At 35.9% G+C, this 18,155-nt stretch overlaps 1 protein-coding gene across 1 annotated transcript in view; it reads left to right on the top strand.

Annotated features, from left to right (window-relative positions):
* The window catches only part of LOC149566684 (transmembrane E3 ubiquitin-protein ligase FLY1-like), a 190,089-nt gene that overhangs the window by 12,026 nt on the left and 159,908 nt on the right, over nucleotides 1-18,155 (top strand). The window contains exon 2 of the mRNA XM_089819994.1: nucleotides 5,883-5,955. Within this exon, the coding sequence (XP_089676120.1) occupies nucleotides 5,883-5,955 (73 nt within the window). The remainder of the gene's footprint in view (nucleotides 1-5,882; nucleotides 5,956-18,155) is intronic.

The raw sequence follows: 18,155 nt of genomic DNA, 5'->3' as shown, positions 1-18,155 counted from the left end.
TTCTCATCGAGTTTGTAGAAGCCATTAGCCTACAACTTTAGTTAGATGATTTCAACATCCATGTGCTTGACATGTTTGCAAATTGGAAGTTTTCATTGAAGAATTTGCATAATCAAGTGGAAGATTCAAGCAAGGAAACATCTAGGGCAGCAAGCACACTCCGAAAAGTCATCATGATTTTGCAACACACTGGTGAACCGGATGCTACAATTGTACGAGTCCCTACGTAAATTTGGAGAGCTAGTTGATACCATGTGAAAACTCCAAATTACATTTTCATATGCTTTTAGCAGAATAGTTGTAGGAAGACTACATGTAAAAGAACATCCAAATTGTGAATACAGGATAACATGTACCTATATATTCAGCTCATGTAGTTTAGTTGCAATCGTATTAGGCGTGCAATTTTGAATAAAATCAATGTAGTTGATAGGATAAGGATGGGTGGTTAAGGTTGTTGCACTTTTTCCTCCACCTTTCTCTCTTCGTTTTCCCTATATAAAGGAGAGTTCACTGTAAACAATCATCTTTTTCTATATAGGAGAAGGCTGAGCTTGTGCCTAGAAGGCTTATATTTCTTGTTACAAGTTTCTAAAGTGAATAAAGAAGCAAGTTTTTCCCAAACTTTGTGTTGAGATACTTGGAATTGATCTTTGTTTCTTATGTTACATTGATTCATTCGTCTTTGTTACTTCTCTCTTTGAAAGCATTTGAGAATTTTGATGTTGTTTTTGAAAGACTTTGAGTTTTCATTAACAAGATTGATTTAGTTAAATAGTGGCTGCAAGTGCTAAGAAGTTTAGACTTTGAACTTAACTTCTTTGTATATTATTTCATATTTGAATAACTGAATGAAGACTTTGAGCTTTGTTAGTTATTCGCTCCTTTATTTCAAGAAGGTTTTTCGTAGGAGACTTTGAGTTCTTGCTATCGATCACACAAGTCAAGATATAACTGTTGTCTTAAGGTTGTTCTTACATCAACACTTAAGTCACCGGTATTACCATAGCGATAAATTCCTTTTGTTTAATTACAAGTAGTAGTTGGTAATATAAGATCATTCCTGGAGAAAGAGGAATTGATTTAGTGAACCACCTTGTTGTTAATTCCAGTTAGTTCCTTTTTATAGCCACCTACGGTAAGAAGGAAGCCTCCCCTATTGCTGAGAGGAGAGATTTATCTCACTACATTGTTGCCTAAAAATCCCATTTTGTAAGTTGTGGTCGCAGTGGCTTACAAAATATTTAGCCAACATCATCTTAAGTTTAGGTTGTTGCTAATTTTACTGTCATTAGTTTTAGCACTTCAATCTTATAATCTTTATATGAGGAGCCTTCATCTCCTCTGTTTAGTGTATTGGATGACATCAAAATATTTGAACATGGTATCAGAGCAAGATCTAGTTTGGGTATGACTCCCTCACGGGAGGGCCCAAGATCATGAAGCTTTTTTTCCAAAAGATATTGTTGGTGTTTATTTTCTAAAGTTTTACGAGTGTTTTTAAGTTGTCTATCTTTGCAAATTTTGAGGGTTTCTATTCTGGTCTTCTATAGAAATCTATCAAGGGTTTTTTGGCTTCAAAATGCAGGTTTATTTTGTTTTGTAGATCGCAATTTTCACAAAAGTAGTCATGCACCATTTTAGGGTATTTTTCTGTTCATGTGCAGTAGCATTGCTTTTGAGGGTCATTTAGATTTGTAGGTTGTAGTAACATTGGAATTCGTTTGTAGATAATTTGAAACTTGGCCATTCACAACACATGATGCTGACTATACTATTGACCATGGTTTAAAAATTCGGTATCGGCAATATCTCGGCCGACTTAAAATATTTGAAAATCTCAAAATCGGCAAAAACTTGGCGAAAAATTCGGCAATTAATCGACATTTTTATCGAACATTTGAACATACACTAAATTTGTAGAACATATAATGATTTGAGATACCTACCATATATTAATCAAACTTCTAAGTTAAATAGTGATTCAGAGCAACTAAAACTTAGTAGATTAACATAGTAATAGAATCACATACCAAAAAACAAGTACAATATCTGAACATAAATAATTTCAAATTAAAGAATTGAAGGTATTTTATAATAATAAACACAAATTCTAAATAACAAGTATAATATTATTAATTTATACAATTGTCAATAATTAATAGTTATTATAAATTATAATGTATTATTAATAATTTAATACAATATGCAGATTCGAGAATATAAAATTATAAATACAGTTATAAAATTATAAATAGTAAATATATATATGTGATTGTAAATTTTTATCTAATATCTATAAATACAATATCAAAAATTTAAATTATGAAATACTCTATACAATATACACTGATGCAGTATAACTGTATATATATATATATATATATATATATATATATATATATATATATATATATATATATATATATATATATATTGTTTTTGTTTTGATAGGTAACAAGTTTTTGTATTATTCATAAAAAGATGAAGCTTACAATAGTATGCCATAGTGTTAAGTGGACACTAAAATAGTCCTCTTGACTACCCTACCTCCTTAACATAAAAGTTAATACATACTAACAAAGGCATTAACAACTACAAACATATCCCATCTCGCTACATAAGGTAATGGCATGTACTAGAGAAGCTACCAGTCATCCAAAAAAGATTCGGCCCGCTCAATTCTTAAACCAATTTGCAACATCCTCCTTTGTAAAATTTGGGATGGAATGGTCGTCCTTTCCTGATCGCCGCTTCCTGCCAGTTCCATTCGTGCCCACCTCCCTTCCCAGAGACACATCAACCCCCATTCCTGCTCTTGTGGACCTCCCCAACAACATCACATTCTTCCCTGACCAGCTGGTATCTCAATGGTTCTCCAGGTGGTCACACACTTTTTCTTGGTGTCATCTTCATAAAACCCTTCTTTCCATCATCCAACACCAAGATCTTTTTCTGCAGAAAATTAACCACCTTCCTCCATTCTTCGGCCGCTTTTGGCAGGTGTACCCCTTGGGGAGTTGCAAAAGACCAAACAACCAAAGGTTGTAGTGAGGGATCTCACCCCTTCATTAGCCTCCACTGTTCCTACCCCTTTTTCAGCCCTACACCCAGCACGACTCTATCAATAACCTTGTCTACTCCCAACAACCATTGCGGGTCCATAAACGCAACAATGACCCTGCATACTTCCTCTTTTGTCTCTCCAACTAACAGTGCCAGGGCCACAAAGAGGAACACTATATCCAGGTTGGACCTCCTCCTCCAGTAGGTGACCAAATATTCCGGGCTGAACATCTCCATGATGTCACTCATGAATTCCTGCTCATCGAAAAGAAATAAATTCTTTAGGCACCTCATTGTGATCTTTCCGTCATATGTCCGAGTCTGATTATTTGATTCCAAAGCGAAGTTGGCCTCCATCTCTGAAAACTCTGCCAATTTCCTTGCAGAAAAAGAGACCTCGCCCTTCTTAAAAACTCACCCTCGAAATATCTGAAGCCCACACTTAGATAGTTTAATGAGTGCGGATCCTTTGTCACGCGCAGGGGATTACTTCCTCATGAGTGTCCTTGATACTAGGAGTTAAAATAAATAATTGGAAGTTACTCCATCAAAAGGGAGGCTAACGATCATAATGCTACTTAAAACACAACATCCTTAATCTAAATTAAGAAGCCTAAAGTCTTCGAAAAAGTCATTCTGGTTCCCAAAGGGACATTTGCTCCCAAGCTGGCCAACTTATCTGCAACTTTATTTGCCTCCCTGTAAACATGGGATATCCTAAAGTCCTTGAATCCCTTCAACAGACACTTATCTGGCTAATGTGCTTGTCAAGATGCCAAGACTCCAATTTTCCTTTCTTGATCCCATTAATAATAATCTCCGAATCTCCTTCCAGATGCACTCGACTGATACCCAGTTTAACTCCTAACACTAGAGCCTCTTTAGCTGCTTCACATTCTGCCACATTGTTGGTTCCATCCCTTAGTCTTTTGGCCACAAAAGCTATGGAGTTACCTTCATGGTCTTTTGCTATACATCCACACCCTGATATACCTGGGTTTCCTCGAGTGGCCCCATCAAAATTTGTTTCTATCCATCCTTCCTCTAATGGTTGCCAACAACACATTTCCTTTCTTTGTCGAGTTGTATTTATAAATTATTAAACACAATCTATGAATACAATTTAAATTTTCTAATATATACAATATGGGAATATATTTAAATACAATCTGACCTATGTTATTTACAATAAACTAACACTTGCGTGTCGTAAGAATCCAAATATTGTTTATTACTTTTAAAATATTGTTCTGCACAAAACGGTAATACACAAAGATTTTATTTCTTGCTGTTAAATTGAAGAGTCAAGCCGTGGTCAAGCTGGTGAATCAGGTTTCTAGGCGAGCATTTGTTTTTGAAGATCTTCGTTGATGGAGAGATTCCTAGCTACCTGCGAGTGGCGAGTGCAAAACAAAATTGATCCTAATTCCTAGCAATCAATATCTTCCTTTCTGTAACCATTGACATGTTATTTCCCTTTGTGTGGTGGGTCTCAAACGATAATATTCAAAATGAAAATGATACCAGGTGTCAATTTTAAAATTTTGGTTTATCCGATTTCTAGCTATTTTCTATAAATTTCAGCAGTTTTTTAAAATCACATCGCTGCGTTTTTCCAAAAGTTTTGGCCCCAATATATGCTGCATTAATATCGGGCAAAGGGTCCACGAAATATCGTGGTATTAGTGATATACCGCCGAAATTTTAAACTATGCTATTGACAATGTGTTCCTCTCAAGAACCCACACCTGGCGAATTTGCCAAAACACAAAAACAACAAACATCTCAGGTCATTTATCTACTTTCATCCATTGGCTATAAACTTAGTCATTCGCAGGGAGTGGCTTTAGTTTGGAGCTTTCATAAAGATGCTAAAGAGGTCTGATGTTTAGTGGTTTGCTAAACATACACCCAGGTTAAGGCACTGCAGATGCATAACCCTAGAGGGAGAAATTTGGTTATTATGGAGGTATTGGTAAGTGAGATGGTTGAATAAATTATTTTGCTATAACAGAAGATTTTTTATTCTTAATACCATGTATTGTGATGTTGTGCACAAAGATGGACATATTATAACATAATTCTTTATTTTGAATTAAATATTGTATATTCAAGTTTGAAATATTGTCAATGGACCCTTGGTCTGTTGCTGAAGTTGAATGGCTCACAAAGAGCCCACTAGGGATCAAGTCTTGCTGAGTGCAAGGCTCCAACATCATAAAGAATGAGGTTGGGATCATGCCCTAGGTGACTTTGACAGTGTGGATGTCCCTTAGTCCTTGCCTTTGAGCTGAAGAGGTGCACATCTGGGCCCATATCGGGTTCCTAAACCCTCCATCAAAAAAAAGTTGAAATAAAAATAAAAATATATTATTATTATTTTTGAATTTTGTCAGGAGATGAATTTGTTTTGAACTTGAACGTAGGCATGAATCTTGTAATATAGTCTAAAAGACCTCTGGTTTCATTATTACCTCTTATATGAATATCATTAATAGTGAGTATAATTTGCTCTTATATATTTTTATTATTTATTTTTTTGATATTGGGTTTCAACTTAGCATCTACTTTGTAATGGTAGGCTGCCTGTCTAAAAGGTCTCTACTTTCTATAAGCACCTTGCATGTTAATAAGTTGTTTGTTTTACTTGTATCTTAAGGGTCAAGAAGATTAACAACTATGATTTTCGAAATAAGTTATTTTTCTATTTCTCAACTGACAATTTGTTTTCCTTAAGTATTTGAAGTTTTTCTCTGTTAGGGAGAGTTAGAATGGCAGTAGTCACATAAACTGATTCAAATTCTAATTTATGGCAGCATCTTTTTAGTGACAGAATCGAAAATGCTTTGGGGCCATTTTCAATGTGGAATATATCTGGTACCTACAGAGGTTTGTACTTTCCTGACTCTTTCTCTTGAGTATAGTATATTTGTACTGAATTAGGTCAAACATTATTAATTTTGAAAATGCTTTTTCATATATATCTAGAATCTAGAAATATTAGGACCCAAAGTTGGTTAAAACATAGAAAGCATTTGTCTTGGTCCTTACAATGATTGTTTCTTCACATATACAATTCATGAACAACTCATATTCAAGAAAATTTCATCAACGCAATTTATTACTGTTAATATCTTATTGGGCACATGGTTGGAAGCATAAGAAGTTTCTGATGAGATATCAACATTGCGTTACTCAATAATTTGGGGCCTGTTAAATTTTGTCAGCTTTCGGAGGGTGTTAAGTGCTGAACTTGAAATCTGCCATTATTGCTCTAAATTTTACAGCTCACTGAAAAGATATTTTGTTATTTTGCTTTACAGAATGGAGAAGCAATATTTTTATTTTTTATTTTACTGAAAGATCTACTTATTTGGGCAATAATAAAAACAATACTTCAATTTCTTGACAGTGGATGGAAATGTATTTTTATTGAAATATTAGTTCAGGCAGTTAGGACTTTATTGAGAGAGTCTGTGTTGCAATTCAATTCACGAGTTTTGAAGCATAGCTTATTTTCTGTTCTCAGTCAATACATGGTTTTAATAGACTTGTGAGCAAAGTAATTAATATGCTTCATTCTAATGCCTGCGATCCTATTTATGACTAACTTTTATATCTTAGTCCCTTTGTCATTTGGATTGGATTATGAAACAATTGTGTCTAGTAAGGTTGGAAAGTTTTCTAGAATAGTATACTTGCTGCACTTGGCCAATACATGGTGTCGATCAATGTTACAATACTCAGACTTACGTTGGACTTGGCAAGCTGATTTATTGACTCTGACTCAGACTGGGCAAATCTCAGATATTTTGAAGGATATAAAACTTGTTTGATGTATCCTTTAATAAATGAACCTTAAAGGCATAATAACCTCCTCAAGTATAAGCATAGTTACACTGCCCTAGGAGACGGGGGGACGGGGGGACAAGTTTTCGAGACGGGGGGACAGAGGGGCCTTGATTTGGGGACGGCGGGGGGACGGTGGCGGGGGATGGGGGCGTGGCGGAAGGAGTAGGGGTGTATATACTATACATATGGTATAGCATATACCATATCAATTGGAATATCATGATTCATGATCAAATGACAAACAAACAATGAACATCAGCAAATAATAAATATTAGTCTAAACTCTATATATCAGCCTTCAAATCAATAGTATGAGTATCTAGATTCTACTATCTAATAGTATGAGTATCTAGATTCTACTATCTAATAGTAATCAATGATCATATGAGTCATGACATAAAGATGATTACAATAAGTATCATGTGCCATGAATCATGATATCAAAATAAGTATATAATGCAAACAAAAACTACAAGTCTCCAAGAGTCCAAATCAAAATGTCAAATCAATGGAGACTCTTTGGCGTCCCCCCACAATGAAGGAGACTTCTTGGCGTCCCCCCTCAATGAAGGAGATTCCTTGGCGTCCCCCCGCACCCCCACACTCAGAGACCTCTGGCCGTCTTAGAGACGTCTCCCCCATCTCGGAGACCTCTAGCCATCTCAGAGATGTCTCGCCGTCTTTGGCGGCGGTGGCGCTCTAAGTGGCACCGCTTGAAACGCCGAGACGTCGTCCCCCCGTCCCTGGGATGTCCCCGTCTCCGAAACGGCCCAATTTTTTGGGGGGGACGCGTCCCCGTGTTACACTGAGTATAAGCCACTTTTATAAACACAAATTCTAGTTGAAGGAAATATCATATGTAGATATATAAATATTCTCAAATGTATACAACTTGTGGAAAATGAAATTCATATTATCAAAACGTGTTCACAAATGACAAAATAAAAAGCTAGAATTCCATGGGTTAGAGGCACTTGCATCAGTCAATCCTCTAGCTTAGCTGTCTAAGATAGGTCTTGGGTGATGATGCAACCATGATATCTGCTTGTGTCTAATAAGTGACACCCACACCAGCATCCAAGGTGTTTGCTCATGCTCTATCCTCCTCTGCCTCTCTATCCACTTGGGCAACCCAATGAAGGCCCTCATCACTCAAGATAGGATTCTTAGCCTCATTGATCCAATCTAATTGTGGATCAACCTCCTCTCATGTGATGGGTGATTAGTCACTACCCACAATCTATGTGTGATGAAGGCGTGTAATGTCGCCTTTATTTGGATATTAGAAGTTAATTAAATAATTGAATTAAGTTGTTGAAATATAACATTTTTAATGAAGACTTAATTTAATAATTTAGAGTATTAAAATGTCTTTAATGGTGAAGTTAGAAATTAATGAAGTCATTTTATTATTATTTCCCAAAGTTCAAATCAAATTAAAAGGGGAAATAAAAAGACAAAAAAGGAAAGGGAAATGGAGAGACAAGTAGAGAGAAAATGAAGTCACAACAATGGGCTTTAGAAGGAGAGGCTCATTTTGGGTACGCTTGGTTTTATGCGTGGTTATTGTTTTCTCTTGGAGAATTTGGGAGCTTCAAACTTTCAGTCCAAAATTGTTGGGATGAAAATCTTTGGCCATTTAGTCAATTGGATGGAAACCCATTTCAACTTTTGAGGTGGATTTACGACATAATTCACAGTTTAGCAAATTTGTGTGTATTTCATATCCTTTTGAAAACATGGCTGTAGTGATTTATCTATTTTGATGATAATGCTCATTTTTAATTTTGATTCTATATTTTAGTTTGAAATTATATGATTTTCAGTATAATTTTTTGGATTAAAGATATTAGTTGCATGCAAATTGTTTTGTTAAATTTCTGGGAACATTTGGAAAAAATGGAGCAAATATTTATGAGGATATTATAACGGTATCAGAGTTGGTTCTCCTGCCAGCTTGTGAGGTTTCATAAGTAATAGAAATAAAAGGTATTTGAGGTATTTTTGTCCCTAATATATAATAAAATATCTCGTTCTGAATATTAAAGTTCGGTAAATATTTTTGGTGCGAGTTTATAAAGTCAAGTCTGCATATTTGAGGGCCTGCTTCTTTGATATCTCCAGACCATAGCTTTCGAGTATCAAATATTATTGCTGGGAAAATTATTTGTTATTAATGTTGGGGGATTACTCTCTCTTAATGCCATTGAGGAAATATTTAATTATTTCAACAGATTGAAGGATAAGGCATAAATATTTTTGCAGGCATTTGCTTTAGGTGATATTTTTTAATATTTCACAAACATTAGTTCCAGGGAAATAAAGTGCTGTGAGGAAGTAATATCGTGGATAGTACTGAAAACTGTATTATACGGTGCCCCTAAAGATTTACTTATTTGGACTTTGCCTGAAGCTAGCAAAGTAATTTAAAGATCAATGTTAGAACATATACCAAGGTGGAACTATTGGTCAGGGACTAATAATATAGAGCCGCTTATTGAAGGCAAATTGAAACTCCAATCAAAGTTTATTTCTCCTTGGTTCGGGTTCAGAGAGTTGAAAATTTATGAGTTTTGTGTTTGGATGTTGCTATGAATCCTTTTTTTAATTTTGTTGTTTCCGTTACTAAGACATTTGAGATAATCAACCGAAGTAGTACATCAGTTTTCTCTGACATTGCCGTTTGAGGCTTATTGGTAAATCTCTGTGGGTGTTTGAATTGTTTTTTTTCAACCTAAATCTTCTGCCATCAGTGAAGTGTTCTTTTGGGTCCAATCTTTTATTTGGCTTCCTTCCAAGTCTCTGCAGGAGAGCATTTGAGTAAACTAAAAAATATTTAAAAGAGATTATTGCTCCAGGCCAAGGCAAAAATTTCATTTAGACTTTGGTTGAAAACTTTAAGAAACCCTCCCTGGAAAATAAATAAAATCCTGGCGAATTCTATGTTATTTTGGGCAAAAAAAATTAATTTGTACTGGCAAATTTTTATAATTTGAAAGTAAAAATATTTTTTGTACTCGTGATTTTATTTTATTTGTGTAAATATTTACTTAAAATCTTGGCGAACCTTTCATTATGGAGCGTAGTTAATTATCATACTTGAAGGTTAAATTTTGCCGACTTTTATTGCTGCAAATTCCCTCCAAATTATTAAATGGGGGTTTGGGAACAACACCCCCAAGATTGAATCAAGGAGTTGTGCCCCTTGTGGGTTCTAGGGGCAGTGCCCCTTGTATTCGTTGTCGTTGTACAGGGCAAGGTTGAAGGATAATGCCTCTGTTAGGGTTTTTTAGGGCAACACCTTTGAAAGCTCAAATAAATTTTAGTATTTTAGTAAGCTGTCTTAATATTATATCATCTGACATATACTAACTTGCTTTTTTGTAACTGGTGGATGATCTTGTATCAATGGCTTAAATTCTATTTTGGACCAGAATTTTGAAGTGCACAAGGTTTTGCTTAGTCTCTAAAATAGAGACACGTGCCCACTGTTAAATGTACTTTGGACCAAAATTTAAATGGAGAAAAGCTTCCATATAAAGTCTCCATAATAGAGACGTGTAAAATATATATACTTGTTTCCTAACCTTAAATATTGACCACATATTGGCGAATATGGCTGCCGATTAAGGCAAGCTTTGGAAATTGTAGGCGAAAATATTTAATTTACCATGTGGAAAGATTAGATTCTATTGGCAAAGTCATCACTAAAAAACAAATAATTTGGTATAACTATTGGTGATTGGCCTATGTATGGGACCCAATTTTTATAAAGTGCGGGCGACATGGCCACCCTGAAAGTGCAATTTTTTTAGCCAAATTATGGGTCCTTGATGAGTGAAATTAGCCAATTGGTGAATATTAGCCATTAAAGTTAGCCTTGTAGATGATTAAATAGTTGCCTGAGCTTAATATATCAAATTTTGTGTGTGAACTAGAAGTTCCTCGAAGATTATTGTGGGGAAGTTGGACATTTCTTATTCTGCCATTCCGAGTATACGATTTGTGGTTGGTTTTTGCATTGTCTTTGTTCTTAAGACTGATCCATTTTGAGTGCACAAGACATCTATGCATGTTAGGAGAAGGCCATTGACTTTGTTTCTTCCCTCTTTGTGGTTGTGGTGAGCAGTTTGTGAAGATTGTTGTTCTCTTCTGTTGAAACTAGGCCTTAATCACAATATAAGTGCTTCAGATTGAGGATAGAAGGTGAGTAAATGACTCTAGCTACAAGGGTTTGTCATATATCATTTGGTACTGCCCACAATTTCATACTACCTCTTTCCATCTGAAATTGCCTTTCCTGAAGGTGTGTGCTATTAGGTGGTGGTTCGTTTTTGTTAAGCAGTGGTGTTTCTCATGCGTGAAAATCTTGGAGTTAACTAGCAACTATAGATGTTTCTTAGAAACAATAGGGGGGTGAAGGATTGGTGTCCATCCAATAAAAGAATATCTGGCCAATAGTAAGAAAGTGAGCGGATATCAATCAATGTTGTTCCTTATAGATAGTAGGTCTCTCCGCGCACCTTTCTTCTTGCTATCTATAGTTGTCCTCCCATCTGAATAGCTAGTCCTCCAGATAGGGTGAGATAGTGCATCAAGATAGGGCGTGGATTTGCCCTGCAAGGGGTTGGTTCTATGATTCTGAGTGCGAGAGATTATATTACTAAGCAGAGGATTATATTCAACCTAGTCTTCACGGTTACTCTACAAACTCCAGAGTGATATGGGGAGCCAAACATTGCAGTCGGGTTGCTCAATCTAGTTCTCCACTCAAGGCATGTTTGATTTGTAAATGATACATATGGTGCTTCCCTGAATTGGAAATTGCTAGGCGAAATCTCTGTTGTAAAAAAATTCTATTGGATTTATATTAATTATTGGGCTTGTTCATGAGATTTGTAAGTTGTGTGAAGACATTAGCATCGCATCAACATTTGTGAATGAATGGTTTCTTCTTTCTAATTGAAGAAATTTAAGATATCCATGTTCCCGAAGGTGTCAACTCATATCTTTAGGTTACCGTGAAAATTCTTGAAAGAAGGTGATGTAAAGGGTAGAATATCATACCATTAGCTACTGCCTCTGAAATTGGTGAACAAGGTACAAAGTTCTATTTATCATGATAGATCACACCAAAAACATAATAACATGGCATTTTTAATTGAAAAGAAAAGTAGGGAAACAATCTTACACCTTACTCGCAAAACATGATGTATGCCATTAGGCTTAATGCCCCTAATGATGAAGAGACAGAGGGCCCCATTTTGTCTCAAAATGTAATAGGCCACCCTGTTTTGAGCTTGTTTTTGGAATTCGTTAGCTTGTAAAAATTTTGTCAAACAGTTTGCATACAATCTGGTAGTTCAGATTTCTGATTTGTCTCTTTCCAATATGGATGAAATGTTTGTTGATATAAAAAAGAAACAACTCCAGCAATAGTTTCAAATTCAATGACGTCTTCTTCCAAGCAACAACAGATCGCTTTGATAATGTTCAAACTCCAGACCTGGTCGTATTGGTTCTGAGTGTTATCAGACACCTCTATGCAGTCACTAGTCAGCCACATCACTGATTTGCAGCCCCTCCAAAATAGACACAAATTATTTACCAGCAGTCTATCTTCAACCCAGCCCTTATTCCTTCAAATCGAACTCCCAGGGAACTAACAATCTCCTTCAAATAAAATAATAAATACCTCACAATCTGATTTCCAACAAGATAGCAATTACTGTAGCCGTGTCACTGTAGCTTGGCACTATAGCGTTGTCACTGTAGCTCGGCCACAAATCCAACCACGCTGAATAATGCCTTCAACAGAGACGTCCAATAATATGTACAGCAGCCTGGGAATACTATGAACTTCGAACTCTATCAGCAACCTAGATTTATAATTTGGCTCTTCATTTCTGACTACCAAAACCCGAACTCTTCTTGGCACAGTAAAACTTGACCAAATAGAGAATAGATATCAATAAAAATTACCTTGAAATTCCAACACAAATCTCAAGACCATGTCTTTCAATGGCGTCAAGATTGATAGCACAGAGGGTTTACGTGCTCCAAGACCAAGGAGAAAATCTCCACAATCACCAAATTCACATAATATCCAAGCATGCCCCAAATGAGAGCTATCCTCTTTCTTTCAACCCTTCCTCACTAGTTCTATGCTTCCTTCTTGCCAATGTGGGATAATACATGAGTTTTAATGTTACTTTTTCCCTTTTACGAATGCCCATGTATGTACTTTAAAGGGGGGAACTTGATTTTTATAAAGTGACTTTATGAAACATTATAATATTTAATTTAAATAGTCACTTTTATCGTTATAACTTCAAACATTAAAATAATATACCAAATAAATTCGGAATCCCACATATAATAGCTCATTGGAAAGAGCTTGACAAAATACATCTCATCCTGCCACCGAAAAAATGAAGGCCTGCATCCCCTGTTGGCTTACTAAAAATAGTAAGTCCTCCCCGAAACCCAACAAACGAACTCCATTTGGCTTGTAATTAAATTTGACTAGGCCAAATAACCTCAGGATCCCATTTGAAGTCCTGGTTAGCCCTCAGGACTATGAAAGAACGGGCTAACGGCAACATATATCCAAACTGGCTAAGCGGGGGACATTACACAAAAAGTGGCTGACATAGAAAGCCACAATAGATGCGCAACAAGAGATATGAGAGAGTTTGTATTGCCGTGATTAATGGTTGAACAAATAGAAGATTGCTAAATTTTCTTGTTTCTTCCTCAAGTGATTGTACATCCAAAAATGCATCTATTTAGTGATCAAGATTTTTAATTTTTGTTTCGTTAAATTATTGGGTTTTTTCCCTTTGCATAATGTTACATAAAATATATTGATGCTTCAAAAACATAAAAAATGGTTGAATTCCTTCATGAAACCTTGGAGGGAGTCTTAGCTGAGCTAGGTGAAGAGAATGCATTGCAAGTAGTTACATATAATGCAACAAATTATGTTGTTATAGGTAGACTACTTATTGATAGTTACACACCCATCCTTATTTGGACTCCTTGTGTTGCTCATTGCCTTAACCTGAGATTGGAGGATCTTGGCAAGATTCCATGGATCAAAGTTTGTGTGTAGCTAGCTAGAAATATTTGTAACTTTATATAGAATCATATGAGGGTACTCAACTATAATGTCCCCATTTTCGTTGAGCATTTGCATACGATTGAGTTAGTTCATTATAGCGACCCTTGTGAGTTGACAAGGAGTTTTGGGCGTTTCAGTGGTGGACTTACTATTATTAGTAAGTCTATTTTGGGCGGTTTCCATATTTGGTAGTGCAGATGATGGCGCTGGCAGTTGGTCATCGCTTGTAGTGGTTTGGGCTATGTATTGTGTGAGCTCATATTTATTAAATAAATTATTAGAGCTTCATTATTATAATAACTTATAAAATGATGTTGTGTTGGGGAAGCTTCTTAAGTGAAGTCACATTTTGGAAACTTTGTGCCGATGCGGCTTATAAATATGAGCTTATTTTGATGGAAAAACATCCGATTATCCAATTATTTATTTTCTTTTGTTGCCTTTGTGAGAATCTCTGAGTTGGAAGATTTAGACCCTTGCTAAGGTATAAGGGTTTTGGTTCTAAGGAAACATTTGATCTACAACTTAAGTCAATATACAATGCAAGAACTTGCAAGGTAAGGGTTTGGTCCTAGAAGGAGTATGTACTTCAATTCTATATAGCAACATACGAACTTGCAACTTGGATGGTTTTTACAAAACAAAAATTAAAAATGCAAAGTAAATTAAAGGATGCAAGTAGTAAATTGTAGAATACAAGTGGTTAAAAAATAAAAGAAAAAAATTCACCTGTGAGGGGATCCTGGTTGCAAGAGGTTGGGGGTACCCAAATTTTTGAGCATGGATGTACCACCATGGGATAGCTTCCATGTTATGGTAGTCATTAATAGCTGTTGGAGTATGACTTCTTTCTCCACTTCATTTTGGAATAGTCTAGTAAATGTTCACTTGTACCAATTGGCAACTTCATCTCTATATGGTGCTAATCTCCCTGGAATATAAGGTACCTTCCTTCTGTCGTCCGGAGACGACTTTTCTTTTTGGGAATGTTTACCGTATTGGTAAAGAAATTAACGCATACAGACAATGGAATAGAATAGCAGAATTATATTCACATATGCCAGACATACATTATGCTTCATCAGATCAATGATAGTAGAATATAATTTACAATGATCCCAGACGGGATATAAATACTATCTGCCGAACCTTCCCGAAGGAGTCTGTCAGCCACAAAGATTATGTCCGCTACAAACTATTTACCAGTCGGCTACAAAATACAAAAAACTGACGACAATCATTCCGTCGGCTACAGAAACACCACTAGGACCATCCAGTCGGCTGACACCTTCTTCAGTACCTTGGATATAGAGCATATGCAAGGAGGTGCAATAGGGTGGTGATGTTTTCTCAACAATGATGAATGATTGATTCCACCTTAGTGTATAAGGTTTCACATTCTATTTGGTTATTCTCATATTTTTGTATTGCCAATTTTACTTTCTCCACCATTGTGTCCATGCCATTATAGACATACCCCAAACAGGGTGCATCTGTATCAACAAATCAGAGTAGAGTCATGATAGGCTCGATGAATTCTATACATATTCCACACAAGCCCATCAATTGTCATCCAAGACCAGTGACTTGACCTTTTAGGACCTCTTTGAACATGAAGGCCTCCATACACCCCATTGGTTGAAAATAACCATTTCACCCAATGCTTCTTTCACCTTGAAATGTTGTCTCATAACAACAGTATGAGTTGCAAATGAGTCTCGAGTTTCACCAGCCTTGTTAATTTTATGGTATTGCTCATTAACCACAAGCAAACCATCAGATATATTGCCTTCCCAACCATAGATGATATGCGCTTATCATCACCCCCGAGCACACTACATATTCTCTAAATGATAAATCACATAATTTATTTTCTATTGATGCAATAATGGCTTTGCATATATATGAATCAACACCTCTTAATACACCTCCAGTTGGCCTTGTATTTTTGGTGCCAAGAATAGGATCAAACCTATTAATGACTAGTTCCATTCATTTAGGTTTGGCTCAATATAATAGGTCATGCCCAATTACATAATTGCAAGTTACATGAATCACCCAAATAGGGCCAGACCCTATTAAGGATAGAAATGACAAAGTTCATTAGCAACATGGCCAAGGTTGACAAGCCTAATAGCCTTTAGGTGTACTAGGTTGGCCCTAAAATGGATCCAACCTAGCTACACATCAACAAACCTAAGCAAGTTAATAACAATATCAATATGTAAATAACACATTAAAAAATAAATAAATATCAAGCAAATTTATATACAAATTGATAAATGAACATGACATGATTAAAATTTAATAAATAAATAAAATTAAGTATTTACCTTCAACATCTCAAATATCGAGAAAGATCTGAATATTGATCTTGACATTTAGTGGTTCGTCACAAACATCTGGATCTCCTCACCCTTTGTGTATATTTGTTTCAGCCACTCTATTTGAGTGCCAATTTGTTGCATCATTGAGTTGGGAAGTATATGGTGCATGGTGTTGAAAAAATATGCTCATATTGGCCCTCAACCAAAGCACTTGCACCTCTACATTTTTTGCATTGTGTGTGACTACTTGGACTACATTCTCACTGCAAACCATCTCTGTTGACTTAATGAGAATTTGGGAAATGAATTGTGCATCTTTCACTTCCCCTTTACAATTAAGTTATTAATTGCCCTAGAAAATATTGCCCCTTTGGGAGACTCTACAATAACGTTAATCAATTGATGGTTTCTATCCATTAGAAACAATAGAAACACATGATTCAATCCAAGAATATCTAATTCGTTGAAGATAGGTCTCTATAGCATTCCTTTCTTTTTGTAACAAGGTGGTAAGCACGTTTTGAAACCTAGTACTTGTGTAACCAGCCAGTGCATTGTTGATTGCCGACGTCGTTTCTTGCCTATATGGTGAGCTCACCAAGTTGAAAGGAAGATCATTAGGATAGAGGCAACGTGCAATTTTTTGATCAACAATGCCTCTTGCCTCCCTTGTTCAATTGACCTCTTTTGGGGTGGTAGTTCGTACTCCATCTTCCTCTTCCACTTCTAGTATAGGCAAGAAAGTATGTTTGGAGGCTGCAATTGAATCGTCGATAAATGCATTTTCTTTCCTAGCTCCACCAATATTAGCGGGTTGTTTTGATATTAGAACTCATCTGTCAAGCTCTTCTTGTTCTTTTACAAATCCTATTATTTGTGTTGGAGACAACCCCTTCTTATCTGGGCCTCGACACATTCCCATCCGTTTACCAACATGGCCCATAAAGTGAAGTTTCACTCAAGAATGAACTATTCTTTGGTATTACACCATTAAATTCCAAATTATTGGAACCAATGAAATTCTTGTGGTATGTCTCCATAACGGAGATGCTATTACAATTTTGAATTTATTAGTTCCTTCTCCACCCACTAAATTTTCAATACCATAGTAATGAGATCCGCCACGAGTCACGCGAACCCGTGTCGACAAGTTGGGTTACCCTTGCCAGGTCAAAATGACCCGTGACCCTAACCCGCCAAGTCATCAAATATCTTATATTTCTATAAGGTATTTCTATTAATATACCTTGGCTTGGAGAGTCACGATCGAGTCCGAGCCGGATCACGAGTCGAATTGTCCCAGCTGAGTCAGAGTCGGGTCCGAGTCTCATTACTTTGTAATCAATACCAACCATTCTTGCAATTTGATTTCTTGCTATTATACAAACTCAATAAATTTAAATTAGAAAAAACTAAGAAATGCAAGCATACAAGTGTAGGAAAAAGATTAAAAACCATTAGATCAGAGAGCTAAACTTGTTTCTTTATTTCCTTAAAAAAATGGAAAAAAGTATGAAAACTTTCAACCCAAACTTGAAAAAATTAATCAAAATCTTAAAAAAATCATTAGAAGACTGAAGAATAGGGTCAATCAAATGCTTACCTTAGATGCTTAGATCTCCTTTGTGGAAGCTATTTGGCACCCCATGAACAATTCTCTTAAAAAATAATCACCTGCCCTTCAAAATGCCAAAATGTAGAACAAATGAGAAGAGAGCAAATAGCAAGCAAAATGATTTGTGCAGGGTGCACACACCTGGTAACTAAGTTTGAGAGTAATAGCCTTT

The sequence above is a fragment of the Cupressus sempervirens genome, chromosome 3 (genome assembly GCF_028749045.1).
Source record: "Cupressus sempervirens isolate cs-2001-9-10 chromosome 3, ASM2874904v1, whole genome shotgun sequence".
In the NCBI taxonomy this organism is placed as follows: domain Eukaryota; kingdom Viridiplantae; phylum Streptophyta; class Pinopsida; order Cupressales; family Cupressaceae; genus Cupressus; species Cupressus sempervirens.
This window is presented reverse-complemented; position numbering and strand designations above follow the sequence as displayed.